Genomic DNA, 20,866 nt, shown 5'->3' with positions numbered 1-20,866 from the left:
ATGGGGCACTGCTATGTACAAAAGAGGATCATTATCCCTATTCTTCCTTCCTCCCCAGCCTTGTTCTTCTTATTTCCTAATGCAACCCAAAAGAAGAATCCAATGCCTACTCCTTCATGGAGGTGCTCTCCGTTTTCCTAATGGGCACCAAAACCCTAGGTATTCAAAACTTTTACATGCAATGTTCGTTTCTTTCTTTTCCATGGCCTACACTCAATAGCAGTGGCCAGTGAGTCAAAAATGACTCCATCATCGACTCTGTTGCAATGGTCGACCCTACATGAGCTTGAGAACACTAATACTTTGTTCATTGTAGTTCCTAGTTACGGTTGAAGCTAGAACACAAACAGAGAAACAAAGAGATCGAGCTTGGTTTTGGGGCCTTTCCACAAATCCTGTTATGGCTTTCTACTTGGATTAAAAAAAATAAGGAGCTTGGGACCCCGACCCATTTCCCCTCACCCATCACAACCCCAACACCCTACTTCCTACTTCCTCGTAGCCTCACCGTCGCAAGCCTGTGCTTTTTTTCTTTCTTTCTTTCTTTTTTCCGAAGTGAAATGATGAAAACCAAAAACTATTAGATCGAAACTTAAATTCTAATTAGAATTGAATCCACATGTGTTATAGTCGTTATGGTTCCAACCAATGAGCATAATCAAACCATTTGGACCAGCTGCACATCACTATGCACGAATAACAGTAAAACTTGAATATTGCAGTCATTATTCTTCTACATTAACTCCTAAAGAACATGTCTTCTTCATCCCCTTGAGCATTTATTCCTCAAGGGAGAATATCTCTTTTTTCTATTTGGACTGATTTAATCATTGAATGTGGTTTTCCGTCCTCACAATTGTTTTGGTTTCAGGAACCAGACCTGAATTAGGAACAAACTAAGGAGTCCCAAGCACATTTTCACCACAACAACATGCTATCAGAATTTTGCTATGAATAGATAATTGATTATGCATTTATCCGGTGACGAACCTTGGGATTGCCGTGGCGACTAAGAACATAAGAGGGGACGTCCTCATTGCCACCCTTGCAATATTAGATAAAAAAATAAGTAAACGGCTTTCATCATCAAAGAAGAGAGATTTTTTTTTTTTTTTTTTTTTTTCTTTCTTGGATGAACTAAAAGCTAATATTAATATTAGGGTTGACATAAAGGACGCTAAAAATTTGCCCCAAATAAAGCGTTTGGTTGCAGCAGGAGAATCTCGTTCACCAAAAGGGGCCAATAAAAAGACGGGTAAAGCATTTGAGTTTGGAGTGAGATTTTCATAATACCGCCGGAGTGGCAGTAACAGATTTGCATGTTCATGTGTCGGACAGAAATTACTTACGCCCCCGGCAAGCCACCAGCAGTGACTGAAAAGGAACTACACATCAAGACATTGTAACTTCTGACCTAAACAGTAAATCTATCCTCTCCGGGGCCTCCAGGCCTCCCCAAACCAAAAAAGAAAAATATTTACATAGCCACAAGTGTAGCCACTAGTTAATTACCAAAAAAAAAAAAAAAGTGTAGCCACTAGCCATACACGGTTATATCGATATTTGCGCGGCCAAAATCCCCTGCCTTTGTGGGACCCCGAGATCGTGGGCGATATGAATGCCCTGTCTTTGTTGGACGCCGAGATCACTGGACAGCTTCGAACACAACTGGATTGGATCAACACGGAACACACAACGTTTCAAGAATCACGTGTTAGTTCGATTGCCGAGGTAAACTGGGATTCATATGGGCAAGGGGTGAAAGATCGATCACGATTCTAAGGATGTTTCTGGTTTTTAAACTTATTAGTAATTTCGGAACACATACTGACCTGTCTGTACATCGCAGGATCCCCATATGTTTTTCTCAATTCCACTACGTACAGAGCTGCACTTATCTCAAACACCTGCAATTGATATTTCACAACGCCAGAGTAAACAACTGGAGAACTATCTTCGGAAGTAAATAGATATAGTGGTGACAAGGATTGATTTAAACGGTTCTTAATGAGACTTCAACCTCAAACCTCAATCTCAATCTCAACGGTGGGTTAGGAAATTAAAGAATCTAAGTCTGTAAATAGCCCTAGACCATACTGCAACCAATCCTTCTGATTAGTGAAGTTTCTTACCTCTGCTAGGACTGAAAGGCTACCGGGTGTCTTCCGGCCCTTGTTCTCCTGCGTCACCTTCAACTGCAAATCAGGAAAGAGATATTGATCGATGAGAACTTACGAGTAACAGAGTCCGATAAAAGAAAAACAGGCGTAGATGTTTTCTTTCTGAATTCTCTGAATTCCAGTTTCTGTATAATACAGTAGACCAATTACTGCACCAACAAAATTCTTAGATGAACCTCTATGATCATTAGATTACAAACCTTTCCATTTCTTTTCTGGACTTGAAAACCCATGTCCGTAACTATATCTTCAATCTTCTCAAGTAAATCTTTTGGTAAAATGTTGGAAGTGAATCTGATCTTCCTCTCGGCGGCCTCCTATAATAATTTGATTTGAAGGGAGCAAAAGAAAAACGAAAAAGATTATTATCATCAAATTCTCCACCTGTCTAACCATCATCTTTTCTGGTGAAATTATACTCAATCCTCAGACAACAGACAAGAAGTAAACAAAAAATGCCTTAAGCTCTAACCTCTTTCTCAAAAAAGCCAGAAAGATCCAGGCAGGACGACATTCCAATTAGCTGAAAGGCATTGATTCGAGTGGGTGAACCAGGATCCTTCTCTATGTCATTTACCTTCATCAGACGATGGGTTTCATTCAGTTTCAAATAAGGCAAAGAGAAGAAGCAAAACAACAGAAATATGCTAATTGATTAATTGATTTTCATTCCACCTCTTGCAAGGAGAAAACTCTGTCATCAATGAAGATGTCTTCCTCCTCATCATAAGGATTAGCAGGGATGTAATCTTGTTTGAACCATTCGTCCATTTTTATCTCTGCCATGGAGATTCGAGTGCCAGGATTTGGGTCGAGTATCCTCTTTATCAAGTTTTTAGCACCAGATGAGAGGAATTTAGGCATCTGAGCATCTCCCTTGAATATCTGAACCAATTCAAATTAGAAGATTAATAATGATCGGAGTGAAAAGCAATATATATACGAATCATGCATTGATCAGAGAAAAGGACAATGATGGGCGGGGTGGGGAAATGAGGACGATTCTAGCTTACCTTCTGGTAAAGAACTGCAAGATTCCGGTCATCAAAAGGGAGATACCCCGTAAGAATCACATACAAGATGACACCACAGGACCAAAGATCAGATGTGGCACCGTCGTACCCTCTATTGGCGAGAACCTGCACATACACATGGTTAGAGACTGTGAAAAGAGCCACGCAGAATTGAAGTGGGGTTAAGAAGAACCAGAAATTAATTAGGAAGGTGCATGGTTGTTACCTCTGGGGCGACATAGTTTGGACTTCCACATGTTGTGTGCAGTAACCCGTCATCCTGTATAATGGAAGTCAAAATCAAAACAAATTTTAAAAGAAGAAATTCTCGGATAAGTGCTTTCTGGTATGCATGCATGGTATGATACAAACATGAGATTATGTCAAGGACCGGATGTGTCGGTAGAGAATATATACGTACTCTAAGATGTTGAGGTAAAGCACTGAGGCCAAAATCAGATATCTTTACATTTCCCTTAGCATCAACAAGAACATTCTCAGGCTGCCATAGAACATTCCAACAGTACGTCCAGTATGAGAATTGAAAGCGGAGTCAGGTGGTGATAACTGGAATTTATACAAGTGGTAATATATAATATACCTTAAGATCCCTATGGAAGACACCCTTGTCATGGCAATAACTCACACCATCAATTAACTGCTGGAAGAGTTTCCGGCCTTCATTTTCAGAGAATCTCCCTTTTAAGGCCTAAAAATTAATCAGAGATAGAGTTGCTCCATCAGCAAGTACAGTCATGCTACACTTTCAAAGTCTAATTAACAAGTAAATAATTCTCAATCAAAGTAATGGATATTTGGTCGTTCAATTGTTGGGGGTTTCTTACAATTCTGTCGAATAATTCACCACCATTCACGTATTCCAGGACCATGCAAATCTTCGTCTTGCTAGCCAATACCTGTTATATATTATCCAATGACAAAATGTTCTTAGGTCATATACTCACATATATTCAAATACAATTCTTTTTTCTTCGTTTAGTAAAAAAATTTAACTGCAATTTGGTCAAGGAGAAAAATGAAAATTCAGATAAGGAATGGCACCTTTCTTAGAAACTAACGTTCGATGTGAAGCTAATTAGCGAGCCCTGTTGTTTTTACCCTTGAGAAAAGTATAAAATCCTCTCCCTAATGGGTTTATTCGCGTACGTCCAAACCCATCACTAAGTGGACCACTTTGTCTTTATTAATTTTTTTCTTGTCAGTAAGAACTGGGACACTTTGTCATGACTGGCTCATACTAGTTCAACCGGCCGGCCGCCCATTTTAATTTTTAGTAGGGAAGGGAATAACATGTGTAGCACAAGTTGAATTGAACTCCGTTAGTTAGTTTGGATTTTTGTTTGCGCTTACACGGATATCTCCCACTCAGCCTCAATTGTTGTACTCCGTTGGCTATCTCGCAGTTTTAGATTTTTGTTTACGCTTACACGGATATATCTCACACTCAGCCTCTATTCAACTCTCAACTCTCAAGTCTAAAGGATATGACAATAGCTACTTTTCTTTTCATCCAAAGTTGGGAGGGAGGAAACAACACGGGAAGCTGATGTTGAAGGTGAGGAGAAGTGTCTGGATGTTGTCACAATCATAGGGGAGCTAGAGCACATATGAGGAGAGCAACCCCCTCCCCCTCCCCCTCCCCTTCACCAAACGGGGTCACATAGACCACAACTACCTCAATAAAGACACTTACATATTATTGGCCCAGCTCTCCAGTTCCACAAAATAAAATCGTCAATTGCAAGAAAAATTATTTGAGGACCCCATTCCATCCGTCACATGCTTTTCTTAGACAAAAACGATCTGTCTTCACATGCAAACCTTCCGAAAAAATTGCATTAATTATTGTCACATATTCTCCATCTTGCTCACTGCCCCACCATGACCCTACACACACCCTTTTATTCCCTAAAGATATATATTTTACCGACCCTTGTATCCATGACTCGACTAGATATGGATAATCTCAAGGGTTTGGTGCACCCTATAGGATAATAATTTTTGGTGCCAACAATCAATCGAGTCGGTTCTTAATTGGGTCGAACCTATTTTGATGTCAATCTCAATTAGATCGATCTTAATTTGATTTGGATTTTACTCTTATTACTGTTTTAATAGGTTCTTTCGGTTCCCAGCTGATTTTGGTTTCTACCAATTTCATAAAACCAAGAAGAGCCATTCCAATCCGGTTTCTATCCGGGTTGGGTTGGTTCAATCCAACTGTATAAATTTGGCTCGACGAAGGACAGTTGTGTTGGTGCTTCATGGTTGGCTGGTTCTTTTGCTCCAGTAATATCACTCCACATTGGAATTCGGTCCCCCCGCTAATCTGCTACACCCCATCCCCTGAGAAGATGAACAGAACAGAACGGGAAAACCCTTTCCTTTCTTCCTCTCTTTTTTGGTATTTTTTTTGCTGCTAACTTGTACGAAAACCCCTAAAAAGTAGTCTCAAATTAGAATTTTAATTGGACTAGAAAAATTCTCAGGATGGATATAAGGGAAGGCAACGCAAAGAATATGATTTGGATTGGATTTATGATTTGTCCCTTGCTTAGGTTATGTTAAATGATGAGATTCTTGACTTTCTCTCTGGAGAACATCATTGTTTTCGGGATTTGGTTACATTATTTTACATTTAAATCTGTTCGTTCGGCCATGAAAGCTTCAAGCAAGGAAAATCAATCAGCTTGAGAAATTATGAGAAACATAGAGAATAGATAAGAAGAAGAAGAAGAATGAAGAATGAAGAATGAAGAATGAAGAATGAAGAGGGGAGACGTACCTCATGCAATTTGACAACGTTTGGGTGTTTCAGGAGTTTGAGGGTGCCGATCTCTCTCTTTATCTGTTGTGATAGATCTTCTGATTAGCTATATACTCGTCAAACCAAAGAAATTTAGCAGTACAACATTTGAAAACATCAACAGGTGGAAAGCAAATCATGACTTACGGACAACACTAATTTTTAGTAGACGAATCTCAGACAACTTGTAAAGTAATTATCAATAGCAGTAGAGAAGCCACAAATGCAGGGGAAGGGGAGAAATGGAAGGAAGTCGGAAGACGATATTGAAATCCAGCAATTAGGAAACAAACAAGTCCAGATGAAAAGAAAGAAAGAAAAAAAAGCGAAGCAAGAATTTCAGAGAGAGAAATCCAAAATCAGAAATTCACAGCGGGAAGGGAGGGCGGGGCGTCAGAGATAATGAAGAAGAATTGTAGAGTTTGTTCAGACTGAGAAAAGAGATATAGACCTGATCGGTGATTTTGAGGTCGATGATCCTCTTTTTATCCAAGATCTTAAGGGCGAAAGCTTGGCCGGAGTCAAGGTGCCTGGCGTATTTGACCTTTCCGAAATTCCCCTCCCCTAGAGTTCTTCCGAGTTCGTACTTTCCTAGTCGCATTCCCTTTTTCTCCACCTCTGTCACCATGAAAGTTTCAGAACCGATCGATCACCACCACCACCACTACAGGCTGAGTCACCACCGAGTGAGTAAGGCTGAGGCGACCAATCTGCAAAACTCCCAAACTCAGCCGGTCCTCCTCAAATTTCAGGTTTGAGGTTCCACGGGGGCGATCAAACGAAATAGAATCTACGAAATAAACGAAGAGGAAAACGGAAATGATGGATTCGCACACAAGTGTCAAGATTTCTCAAGCAGCCAGAGACGAGTCTGAGAGCAAGCTGATAATGTAAACCGTCCTCCGTTCACAAATCTGAGTCTGAGCCTCTCTCTCTCTCTCTCTCTCTCTCTCTCTCTCTCTCCCTCTGTGTGTGCTGCAATGGCGATATGGTCCTTTTATATCATGTCGAGACGTGAAGGTTAGTAAATGTGTTACCATTACTCACAACTATTGTCTATCCTAATCTTCTAATTTAAAAATGTAATTATCTAATTTTAATTGCCCAACCAGGTCTTCTAACTCATCCTAATCTTAATGCTCCAAATTGAGGAGTCCACGCTGCCTTACCGTATATTTATTACTGTTTCTCTCCACTTTGACCGCCCACCCAGCCTATTACCCTAAACCATTACCATATTATTTATTTCTTTTTTCTCTTTTTGTTTTTTTTCAATTAAATCCGACTATGAAATTTTTTCTGCCAACGAGTAAACCTCCGTCCTTTCTCGCGTGGCGTGACAACTGTCACACTATATATCTCTATCTAAAAAAAATAAAAATATTATATACATATTTTAATGACATAATGACGGTCACCGTCTCAAATTTAAAATTTGTTTTCAATAATTGAAAATATAACCCGAGCGGGCCCTCCATGCCACTCTCCTTGTATTTCGGACCAGATTTACTCGACATTAAACAAAGATTTTTTTAGGGTAAGGGAAAAATAGCGATGATAACCACAAGATAAAACATCAAATAGTATCTGACATGAGCAGGGAGTGTGTGAACTAAGGATGTCAATTATATATCGAAATCATTTAACCATTCTAAATCGCACCGTATTGCACCGTTCAAAATTTTGTATAATTCCAGTTTTAGGTACTCATACCGTCAGTATGTACCGAAACCGTACCAAATTAAGGAATATAAATGTAATTTTACAAACAAAACACTTTAACTTTACCCTATTCCTAGTTTCCAGTTTTAGTTTTTCGTTTCGTCCTTCACTCCTCTTCTTAGATTTACTTATTTTGCCCCTATTAATATCATATCCTATCCTATCAAGTGTTTGATCGCAATTTCATTAAGATCTTAATGAACTAATAACAAAAGTGGCATAAGTTTATTTGTACTAAAATTGAACCGCACTAGATATTATGTTTAAACCGTTTTTCAATACCGATTTAATACCGAAACCATACAGAACCGTTTTTGCAAATACCGAAACCGTACCGTACTGGTAAATTCGGTATTGTACGATTCTAGTTTTCAGTATTCAAAGTTGATACCGTACAAATTGACACCTTTAGTATGCACATATAAAAAAGCTTCCTGAGTTAATGCTCCTTCCTTGGCCAAAGCATCTGCAACTGTATTTGCCTCCCTAAGCACATAGTGAAAATTATGGAGCCAAATGCACTAGCCAGACTTCTAATATCTAGGATTATTGGAAAAACCTTCCAAGGTGCCGCTATAGGGTGTTTTTGGAGGATGGCAATTAGTGCTTGGTTGTCGCTTTCCATAACTATTTTAATTAGTTTGAAGACTTGGGCCCAAAGCATGGCCCGCCACACAGCCAAAACCTCAAGAGTGAGAACATCTTGAGATGATGTACCATACCCAAAACCAAACAACATCTTGCCCATATAGTTACATGCAATTCCACCATAGCCGGCTAGACGCTTCTCCTTAACTAAGGATCATCAACATTAATTTTGGTAATATGTTGATGATGAAGGACCCATTTAATCACTCCGTGAGAGGTGGGAGGCACGAACTTCATAGATGTAAATGAATGATAAAACTGCAGACCCCTTCCATATCTGAAAGCTAAGATATGATATCTAAATATTGGAGTTAGCGGCATGTTTGCCGTAAAGGATTTCCAAAGAAGCCATAAAACAAGTAGGTTGTTGAGTACCTTGGCATCGGAATCCATGTCTTGTGCATGAGGTATAGGTTGTTTGACTGTGGCAATGATCGATCTAGCCGCAAATAATCCAGGGAATTACATTAAACAAAGATGGCTAATATCTGATACTAATTCTTGAAATTGTGCCAATGGGGCTAGATCTACGGAACTGGACTCCTGCCCCAAAATCAGGATCATTTGCTTTCAATGGTAGAGGATAATCTTTCTTTTAACATCTTCTCCGTGAAATGTTTAAGAAAGGGTCCTCATATCTGAACACTAACAATGACATTTCTTTCATCACACATTTAAGAGGAAAATCTCACTTCTAAACATTGACAAGGTGAATCCCCTTGAGCGTATGGCGGTAGAGAGTCAACAAAGGATTATTCCCTATCTGGACGAGCTCTTAAGTGTCCGAACTTCGATGATGATTTAATGTTGATAGGTATAATTCGCCAATATTATTATGAACACTAATATAGATTAGACATATATATCACGCCTAGTATTTTGGGGATTTAAAGCCATTTTATATTTGTAAGAGTTTTTTACGTGCTCCCTCCATTCCCACTTTGCCACAAAACTTGTGATCTCCACGCCCCCACTCCCAAAAAACATTAAAAAAATTGTGTAAACCTTATAATAAATAGGGTAAAAACACTAAGTGAAGTCCATCTCTATGAAAAAAAAAGAAAAGCTACATTCGGTACATAATGGTCTCACACTAAGTATGCATGTATATGGAAGCTAGGTCAAATGTCTGCAAACTTGCCCATGTTTTTATTTTTATTAGCATAAACAAATGAAGGAAATTGACACAATATTAGATTTGATATTGAGAATATCGATGGCAAATTTACCACTGGCCTTTTAAAAAAAAAAAAAGCCTTTTGATTTTTACACGTGCATACTTGTAATTTATGGCGCACACCTTACCCATAAAATCTGAAATATCATTTCTAGGGGGAGAGGTGCCATCATTCTTTAGCATATGTAAATTGAAAGAAAATATAAAGAAAAGATTCATTTGGAGATGCACAGATCAAATAAATTGGGGAATGAACACTATTTATAAAAAAACAAAGTGACCCCCAAAGACAAAGCCTTATGAGAAGTTCTCTACAAAGAGATTTTATTTTTACTTGCTTCTACATGATCTTGAAATTTAATCTCCCTAAACCTTTGGCCCCTGCTGAAAAATACCTACCACCGTTTCTAGCCGTAAAAATCTCCCTCTTTGATGGTAAGCTTATAAAATGGAATTAAAATTTAAGATTGCAGAGGCACAAAAGAATATAGCATCCATCTCTAAGAAAGAAATTTAAATTTGTAGAACGAACATTATGACCAGCTTTCCAGAAAAACAATTTGGTCTTTTGCAAAGTGTAGACTCTCCATATTTTGGTCCAAAAATCTAAGATTGCAGAGGTAGTTCCTCTAGAAGAATTTCCCCAAGAACCATTCAACTCCATAGAATAACAGTAAAATTATTTTTCAGTGTATGTTTTTACATCCATTTACTCTGTAATGTCTCAGATAAAACAAAAATTTAAAGAGTTACACAATCTCATAAGTAGAAAACCAAAATTACAATTTAGAATAATCCCCTGATCTAGAAAGCTAATGTATAACCTCCCCAACTCATAAAGGAATGCCAATTGGTGGATATCTCAAAATACGATGCAATGGGAGAAATACATTCGTTAATCCTTTGGAAAGTTGGGAAATGTATATTGTCCAAAAAAAATAACTTGGTCAATGTATCAATTATTAGATTTATTCCATTTTGATGTGATGGATAAGAGAATCATCCTGAATATGAGTGGAGAGAAAGTTTTGAGTTCAAAAATATCAAAAGCGTCTGCTCTTTTGGTCGGAGAAAACTAGGTCCCACAAAGTGTTAATTAAATTCCACTGCATTCGAAAACTGGACTAGACTACATATATTTTGTTCTTTGGAAGGAAAAAAAAAAAAAGGCAAAACAATGGACTTTGTTAACTTATTTTGGGCAAAAAAAAAATGAAGAAGAAGTCAAAATTATTATATTATCAATTGTTTGGTCGAGAAAAACTTCCCTTACAGGTTCCAATTATTTTGAGACGTATCATTGTATAGTGCGTTTAATGGCTTCACATTAAATAATGAAAAGACAACTAAACTTCTGATCGATCAGTTATTTGTTTACTGTCATGTTTCAAATTTTATATTATAATCAAATTAATTTTAGTGTAAATGTAGTTATAGTACAGTAGTGACAACCTTTTATATAGAGATAGTAAGACCATGAATATCTTAGATTTGATTTTGTCCATTCACACCTTTCTCCGGTTCTTCATCCTCCACTCCAGGAGCAGAACCAAGATTCAATAGTTGGGGGGGGGTGAATAATAAAAGTTCAGATTGAGGAAGCACCAATGCTTTTTCGCCACATATATTGTGTGGACCCTTATAAAACCCATTAGGGTATACCTATATATATTTTGTGGGGCCCACATATATTTGACAAAAATAGATAAATTATTAATAATGAATTTTTTTCAACAAAATATAGGTAAATTAAAGTATCATTAAAAAAAACTAAAAAAATTTGGTAAGAAATGCAAACCAATGGTAATTTGTTATCAAACAATTATAAACATTTTATTTACAATATAAAATCAAATAATAAAAATTGCAAAAGAAATACAAAAACAAAGAATGTAAAATCAAATAAAGAATAAAGTTAAAAATAAGTAAATGAGAATAAATAAATAAATTGAAAAAGAAAAAGAGAACCTAATTGTGCAAAAGATTTTTTTTCCCAAATTTTCTTTAATCCGCACTTATAGAATAAATAAAAAAAAAGAAATCAAAGAGAATAAATGGAAAGAAAAGAGGAGAGGGAAAATAAGACATATGAAAGAATAAATAGGGATTGAGGAATTAATTTCCATTAGAAATGACATTTTGAATATTTAATAATATTTTTTTTTTCAAAAATTTCCCTTAACCTACATTTATAAAAGGAGAATATATAAAAAGAAAAGATGTGAGACAGAAAAGAGAGTAGAATTATTAGGAATTGAGGAGTTAGTTTTCATTAAAAATGGATTTTTCAAAAATTTTCCTTAACCCACATTTATAGAAGGAGAATAAATAGGAAAAAAAGATGTGAGAGAGAAGAGAGAGGAGAATAAATAGGGATTGAGGATTTATTTTTTAAATAGAGATGACATTTATACCCATTATTTTACCTTTCAAATTTGGAAGGAGCCAAATAGTAATATTTCACATGTGAACAGAAAAAAAAACTAGAAAAATAAAGAAAATTAATATAAAAAATCAAAAAGCAAAGAAAATAGTAAAGAAAAAAAAATCGGGCGCCATGGCCCCCGCCCCTTAGTGGGTCCGCCCCTGCTCCACTCTAATAGGTGATGATGAGCCTGAGCCCAAAACATATTAGTTTTGAGGAATATTTCATTTCTTGTTGAAGAGTTACCGAATTAATATTTTGAGGTAATTAAAAATGTCAATCACTTTAGAGTAAAAAAATTTGATTATGCCTTTTTATCTTCTTATATGATAGATACAATATCAACACGAGGAACATCCCGTTAAGATCTTGATGATTGAGCGTGGAAAAACTCAATCCTAATTAGGTGATGAAAGAAAGTGGTGAAGGCTGAAAGTCAAAACTAATTAGGTGATGAAAAGAAGAAAATAATGAGTGCATAGTGTGAGATTGAATGAAATGGGATTGAGAAACTTTTGACACATGCATGCAATGCCTTGTTTTTCTTCTTTTCTGGGTTCTGGCCAAGGAGAAGATTTAGACACGTACATTACCAGCATTGTCTGAGTCTTCAATGCAGCAGATCATTTGTCCATGTGTTAAAATATATAAGTAGCTTTAATTGACTGATTTATATATATATATATATAAATGGGGGAAATCAAAAGATGTTTAGTAGTTGTAGACCATCATCGTGAATGTTTGGGACGCTTATATATATATATAACCTTATTCTAATTCTTCTCTACTCAGCCCACGAGTAACCCGTGGAAGTAATTAATCAATTAATTAAAGCAGCAGAAAATTCCATTGAGATTTATCGATCGATCGAGATGGTCCCCACTTAACACAATAGGCCAACGCCAGAAGAAGAAGAAGAAGAAGAAGAAGATTTTAATTAATTTTGTTGAAAAACCATACACGCTAATAGTTAATTAATAATATTATAGATAGATCAATTATTGTAGACCCATTACCCATTTACATATATACATATATGTTATATATATTAATGTTGGCCGGGAGGGGGGAGGGAGGGAGGGAGGGATCACTTGTCACGTATATGTTGTGTCTGCTGAGAGACCGGGTGATGTATATATTATTTTGAGAGAACCAATAGGTAAGAGAATTAATTAATTAATTAATTAATTAATAATTAAGAATAAGAGACATGGATCATCGATGTGTGGCAAAATTGTTTGTTTGTTTGTTAGTTAGTTTATAAGCATATCCTCCATTGGATCTCTAGGGGGAGAGTTGAGGATTGTCATCCTCACCCGACCCAGATCGTGTGTATATATATATATATATATATTATTTACTATAAAAATACAAAATTGTCTTTCATTGAATTGAAGGGAGTGTTTTTGGGAGAGTTTTCTGACCAGAAACATAGGTTGCTTCTGTGCCGGGATCCATGGAAAAGCACGTGAAAATATTTTAAAACAAATTAATAAATCTAAACAATCATTTCACACGAATATGCATTTATGGATTCAAGTTTAGTGTTGCGTAATTAATGCGAAAGTAGTGGTCGACTATTTGTTTTGTTTTGTGTTTTTTTTTCTTTCTTTTTTCTTAATAAAAAATAATAAAATAAATAAAAAGAAGGGTGATGGTGATGGAGATTATTGAATCTCCAGCTAGTTGTTACTTTTTGATTCTCACCATTTGCAGGTTAGCTCTGCACACATGATTATATGTTTACACATGTATCTGGTATCCGTCCCATCCATCCTTGAAAGTGTGAGGTGATAAATGTCTTTTTTGTCTTTCTATCATGTATACATGGAAATTATCTACTCGAAATTCGGAATATTTCGTCAAATTTCGGTGATTTCAGTTCATGGCAAACCGAAACCGAGCCAAAAACTCGATCTACTAGATTTCAACGATATCTTGCTATTTATCGGCAAAATATCTAATTCTAGATTTTTTTTGGACCAAAGCTCAATCTACTAGATTTCGCACGATATCTTGCTATTTATCGGACTTGGGGTGTGGGTCTTTAACCGATTTTTAGGTGATTTCTCTCGCGATCCTACAACAGAATCTTTAGGATCAATGGACAATCTTACCAATTATGTCCCAATGATTCAAGATGCAAAAGGTAATGAGCTAAATATGATTAAGGAGGAGAATCTTCAAGATAAACAAGTAATCATTCCAATTATGTCTAAATGATTTAGGCCTCAAAAGAATGTAACATGTTGAATATGGCTAGAAAAGAAAATTTAAATGAATCATTTATAAGAAATAATTCGAATTTATCAAATATTGATATCAAATTAAGGTAAATATCAAATTTAGACTCAAAATGACCAAAAATATTCTCGAAATGAATGTCGCAACGTTGCAATTTTAAGGCTAAATTTCGCCAGTTGGGCGAACTTAAGTGGTGAAATTTAGCGATATCCTGCAGTATGCGTCTAAGTGACGTACATGAAATGAAAAACGTGTCCGAAATCGAAATCCAATTCGTGGCCGCGGCCGGCCTTGCATCTTTTATTTCCTTTCTCATTGAAAGCCGGCACTGACGACCAGCTTTCACCGAATTTACTAATAATCATTCAGTTCATTCCTCTTTTTAAGTCTTAAATCATCAATCATTTATCATTAATTATATACCTAAACCGCCAACTAACTTTTATCTTCTGATCAGAAAGTGAATGAGAACTGAGAACTGATAAGACACATATATATATATATATATATATATATATATATATACATATACCGCCCTATCTATATATATTCTGATATATATAGTGAGATCTGATAACTGATATATATATATATATATATATATATATATATAATCACATTACACATTAATAAAAAGCCCCAGTGAGAAAATTGAAATTCTCTCCCTTCCTCCCTGCCTCCCTTTCCCCCTTCCTCCCTGGCCTGGCCCCTCCCTCCTCGGCTACTCCCCCTCCTGCCCTTCACACCAACTTACAACAACATACTTTGACTTGAGGATCTCAATCAATCAATCGGCCAAACCCTCTTGGACTATTTCTTTCTGGGGACCATTTTCAATTTCATCCATAACCTACTACATAATTGTCGATCCAAACTGAACTATATATTTTGCAATGGATGATGATGATCGATGCATGAATCCTGATTTCTACTGAAACCGAAATGACAAGAAAAAAAAAGCTTATATGATGCCCTCAACCTTACGCAATTAGATCATCCAAAGATATCTTAAATCTAGCCCGGAAAATTTGGAAAAGCTTATGGCCTTTAGGTATGACCAAGAGACGACCCTAGCACCCCTGATGTTATCTATTCATGGAATTAAAACTTCTTAATTAATTATCTATTTCTCCAGAACCCAAGAGGTGGGGAATATCCACAAACTTATCAGAAAGAAGAGTATTAATTAGCCAACTAGGATATATATATTTATATATCAATTGAAGTACTTCATAGCATTGAGTGTGGTGCATGCTTGTATGTATCATCACAATTAAAGAGAAATAGTTAGTTATAATGATATTTTCAGTCCAAAACCCAACAATTTAGTTATAATTAGTTATATCTTCGGGGAGGATTCTCTGTGCAAGCAACATATAGAGGTGGGAGAGAACAGTTTTGAACATAACAAATTAACACAGAAATCATTTCATCATACGTACATAAAGAGAAAAACCAACCAGGATGTTGAAAGACTAAAAGGGTTTTAATTATATGATTAATTAATATATAAACTTCTAACATATTAAATACATTAATAATTGTACTAAATTGTATAAATAATTCATGCAAGATTCAAGACTGAGAATGGAGTTGGCCTGCACGGTTTACTTAATGGTCTAGATCAAACTAATTATTAAATGGTTTGTATTGGTTATCAAGCCCTAGTACTCTTGATTCTTTAAGAACAGAGGTATTTTTCAAAATTTTCTAGATTGTATAAATGATTGAAATCGAGAATCATCCAATGATCAAGACCGCCTAAAGAGGTATATTGATGAAGTATGCAACATAAATATTATCCTCCTAGGTCTTACGTGCAAGTCTTTGTAACTCGCATGAAATGAATAGAATATGCATCCAACTTGGAGATAGTTTTTTCTTATAAATAAACATTTTGTCATTCTCATGCATGTTACCAATCAATTTGTTTACGTATCCAAAAAATTTTAAAAATACATTTTTATTGATCTTGTTTTACAAATGTAATAGATGGTTTTTCCCATATAAATGTAAAAATAAAATAAAATAAAAAAGCATATCTCTATCACTTGATGTTATATTCAGATGAAAAATCAAAATTGTAGACGGAGAAGATTTATGCCTGGCTGTTAGCTGCTTAACTGTGTAGAGATTCCAATGTCTCTCTCATGACATAGCATTAGGATGTTTGTGAAACCATGAGCATAGCCACAAATTATTTGGTGAGATGTAAGAAATCAGTTGGGTTTCTTGATTTATAATTTACTTTAACTTACTTAATTATGTCATATTCAATTCTTTATTTTAATTTTTCTATTCATTTATAAAAGCATAGGAAATAGAATTTCTTTGAATCTTTAAATTGCATAACATTTTAATCACTCGAAAGGACGGTCATGTTGGAAATATCTATATAAATAATAAAATGAGGTTTAATTAACCACCTCTACTCTACTCAGAGTACTTTTCAGAATTATTTATATATATTTTTTAAAATTAACTGTGATCTCACGGTTGAAATTTTTCTTCTTATTCTTAAAGAGGTGGTCGTGCATGAATTTGGCTTTTCATCCATTTGCATGTTAAGTATTGATGAACAATTATTATTGAGAATGATGCATCACCAGTAACTCCTCAATTGGGGAATTGTAAAATATTTTTTGCCGGAGAATTTTGATAATTTTCATCCATTTGTATTTGTATGTTAAGTATTCATGATATGGTATGGTATGGTATGGTGGAGAATATTTTGATAAATATAAATTCAAAAAGATTATCGATGTTTGAGTTAAAATAGATGAGAATTAAAGGTGTTACCATTTCTCCATCAATGGACATCAATTATTAGAACAAGGACAAACTAATTATATTTTATTAATTAATAATAAAACAAAAAGTGTGCACCAAACGTTATGAATTTATGTGAAAAATATAGATTATTTGATGTATAATTGTAACTTATTTTAAGACATTCAATCAAATAGGGAAAATTGATAAGAATGAGATTTTATAAATTGGATTGTTTTTGGATATTTCAATTAATTCAATTATATATAATTAAAAAAGAAGACATCAATATGTATTTATAAACTAAATTAAAATAGAATGGATGAAGTAAAAAGACACATTCACAACATGAAATGATCGAACTAATCCTACAAATTAGAAGTGAAGAGAGATATAAAAATACCAAAAAAAAAAAAAAAAAGTATTAACTAACTGTGGTAAATAAGTTAATTATGTGTTCACTAACCCTTTACAAGGTTAACACAGTTCTAAATTTGCAAGAAGCGAAGCAAATCAAGTGTTTTTACCCAAAAAAAAAAAAAAACAAATGTGAATCTGTCGATATATATATATATGGAGACCCAAGGGATATATATATTTTTTTTGAGTAAAATATCGGTTAAGATTAAAAATAAAATCTAATAGGAATAGAAATATGAAAGCATGTCACCTACAAGAGAAGAGGTGATCTACAACCTAGCTAATCAGAGAATCTGAATCGTCGAAATCGATACAATATTGCATCTATCCTTTGTTTTCATTCCTGAACAGTTGTTCTTTTGCCAACCATGAACCATGCATGATTAAATTGGAATAGACATCATTTGCTCCTTTAGAGCTGATTTAGCTAGCTAGAAAGTCTAATGGATGGTTGGTTTACTTAATTTCCATTTAGAACCAAACCAGAGTGGACAAGGAGCAAAAGCAGAAAAGGAAACGTCTGCAGCTGGTGGGTGTTAGTCATTTTCAAGTTCAAAGTTCAAACCACACCATACCATACCATACCATACCATATCATTTCGATTGTGAAAGTTTTGCATGGGTACCTATAAGTTCGATAATTTTTGGTACCAATATATGAAGAGACAATTAGGTAGGTATACCAACTAACCCTTAGAAAGTGCGAAGTGCGTGCTGTAAATTAAGAGACTTTCCTCTTTTTTTTCGTGTGGAGAAAGAGGAATCCCATAATTAAATTTAGAGATTGTCTCTTCCATGTGGGTGAATTGAAAAAAGAAACCATCCTTTAAACTAATTATTTATATGATTCATTTGTAAAAAGAAAATCTCATGGTCCCATTTACACGACCACATGAATGCAAAATAATATTTCAAAAAAACAAAAACAAGAGTTTTTTTTATATGAGTCCCTCAATTTCAATTGAAAACTCGGTGCACCCCTTCAAAATTGAAATTTTGTAAACTCCCCTCCACATTTAACACGGTCAAATTTCCTTTTGTTTCAAAATTATTTTTACAATTTTATCCTCAGTTCATAAATTTATTTGACATCCTAAATAATATTTGTAAATTTTTTTTTTACATGAACCTTCTTCATTTCCATTGAAAATATGACACACCCCCTCCAAAATAAAAACCTTACAGGGCTCCTTCACACTTCACACCATTTGTGAAATTATGCAGTTAAGTGATTAAATTCAAATTAATTTGTTAATATGATCAAATTAGCCATAGAGTGATAAAATGATCATACAATAGTTTTTTTTTAATTTGAGAAGAATTTCGGTCAAATAATCTGGGGTAATATGGTGACATCAATAATATTGTTTAAGATTTTAAATGAATACTAAAAATATTGCTTATGATTTTATATGAATTTATTAAGTGTGGGTAAAAAGGTAAAATCATATTCATGGTTAAAAGAAAACAGATGGTGTGAAGTGTGGAGGGGGCTTTGTAAGATTTTGATTTTGGGAAGGTGTCAAGTGTTTTCAATCGAAATAGAGCGGGTTCATATAAAAAAATTTTTAGGATTTTAAATAAAAATTTATTCAATGAGGGTAAAATTGTCAAATTAAAGTTAAAACTAACGAAAACCTAACAGTGTTAAATGTGGAGGAGGGCTTTGTAAGATTTCAATTATGAGGGGGGTGCACTGTATTTTCAATGGAAACGGAGGAGGAGGCTCATGTAAAATATTCTAAAAACAATTCCAACATGAAAACTAAATAAATAACCTGCCATGCCAACCCGTCCATGATGTGAAGAAAATATATTCTCCGGAAGAGTTGGTTATGGTTTTAATCTCTCAAATACATCGTTGTTGGTTTTAAAAACGGATGACATCGAAAATGATCGACCAAGGAATTAATATCATCTTTGATTTAAAAGATTTTTAATTATATATTAATTAACAAAAAGATGTACGTTCAAAGGGTTTATCTAACAAAAAACAAGAGAATTAAAGCTAATTTTTTTTGAAGGGTGTCATGAATCTGGCTTCTCATTTGTAGCAATATACAGATCATATCATTAGATATTTATAGCGGGCCTATACCCAGAGAGAAGCTACCTAGCTCTCTCTCTCTCTATCTATATATATCATTAGATATTTAGCTCCAGGCATATATATATATATATATATATATATATATATATATATATATATATATATATATATGGCTTTGCAGCTTTGCATGCTACTGGAGGATTTAAGGGGTTAGGTATTATGGATTGAGATTGAATAATCCTTCTTAAACCATAATTAGAGGCCATGCATTCCTTTGTTAAATGTTAATATCATTTGAAACGTATTACAACCATTTTTAGAAGATAGAGCACGAGTCCTTTTCAGTACTATATATATGTTTATGGACCAACCCAACTTTCCTTTTTAGTTAAAACGAACCATAATATATGCCAACCAGTTAGGCATATGTTTCCTCCTAGCTATCCTAACTAAATTAAATTAGCTAGCTCAGAATTAATGCATGCAAGCCTAGATCTACTAGGAGGTGGCTTCACTTTGGAACACTGATAATGAAATATTCCTTCTCATCACATATATATATATATATATATATATATATATATATATATATATATTCCGGGAGAAGGGCTCATCTCTAAATATTGAGTTAAATGTATGGTGGCAGGCAGTCCAGAGACTCCAGATAGGGTTATCTATCTTGTGTCCGAACCGAAGCAGAGTCTCTAATCCCCAAACAGCTAAACAGCTGGGGGTGATCATTATCTCTAATGTTTATATCTTATTATATCTATATCTATATATATATGTTGCACAATCAATATATTGTTACCAATACTAATTAACATAGATTGCTCATCAGGCAGGCCTAGAATCTTATGAAGACCTGAATCATAAAACAAAAGTTGTTGATAATGCCTCTAACTCTTCATATGATATGATTTCATAATTATCATTAAGTAGTAACATCGTATATATGAAACCCTCAATCATAGAATGTGGAAAAATTCGATCCTTTACTATAAAATATAATAACTATTAAAAGTCAAAACTAATTAGGTGATGAAAAGAAAGAAATGATGATTTATGGTTGCATGGCCATGAAATATGGAAAAGAATGAAAAAAAGGTATGAGATGCAAGTTAGTGGAAGACTTTTGACATATTTAAATTGTTATTTTATTTTTTGGGGTGTAAGATATAAACACATTGTTAATTCCAATTTGGCATGTGTTAGAATAAATAAATTATTTTAAAAAGAATTAAGTTTCTACTGATTGATCTTAAAAGAAGTAAAAAGAAATGAAGGATTTTATTACTTTTAAATTAGAGTAAACAGTCACGTGTTTTGGACAATGCAACCAGGACATGCATTGTCTTCTTTTATATATATATATATATATACATAGTTAT

General features: G+C 34.5%; 1 protein-coding gene across 1 annotated transcript; it reads right to left on the bottom strand.

The window, feature by feature from the left end:
- Positions 1-1,143: 1,143 nt before the first annotated feature.
- LOC149019789 (CBL-interacting serine/threonine-protein kinase 1-like) lies at positions 1,144-6,982 on the bottom strand. The gene is made up of 13 exons (XM_089153779.1): positions 6,472-6,982; positions 6,000-6,062; positions 4,039-4,110; positions 3,795-3,902; positions 3,615-3,695; positions 3,420-3,473; positions 3,194-3,319; positions 2,856-3,065; positions 2,653-2,757; positions 2,381-2,497; positions 2,133-2,195; positions 1,833-1,907; positions 1,144-1,668 (listed from the first exon to the last, which is right to left on the bottom strand). Exons 1-13 carry the CDS (start codon positions 6,646-6,648, stop codon positions 1,552-1,554), a joined length of 1,368 nt encoding a protein of 455 aa, XP_089009905.1. The 5' UTR covers positions 6,649-6,982; the 3' UTR covers positions 1,144-1,551.
- Between the last annotated feature and the right edge of the window lie 13,884 nt (positions 6,983-20,866).

Source organism: Hakea prostrata, chromosome 4, assembly GCF_041222555.1.
Source record: "Hakea prostrata isolate BN-2017 chromosome 4, UWA_Hpros_2, whole genome shotgun sequence".
Lineage (NCBI taxonomy): Eukaryota > Viridiplantae > Streptophyta > Magnoliopsida > Proteales > Proteaceae > Hakea > Hakea prostrata.
This window is presented reverse-complemented; position numbering and strand designations above follow the sequence as displayed.

What these genes read in the sequence shown, in the direction of transcription:
- LOC149019789 (XM_089153779.1), bottom strand. Translation starts at nt 6,648, where the DNA reads ATGGTGACAGAGGTGGAGAAAAAGGGAATGCGACTAGGAAAGTACGAA. An exon ending in TCTTCCATAGGGATCTTAAG is followed by an intron (nt 3,696 to 3,794) that starts GTATATTATATA and finishes GTTCTATGGCAG; the next exon opens with CCTGAGAATGTTCTTGTTGA. An exon ending in CTTTACCTCAACATCTTAGA is followed by an intron (nt 3,474 to 3,614) that starts GTACGTATATAT and finishes TCCATTATACAG; the next exon opens with GATGACGGGTTACTGCACAC.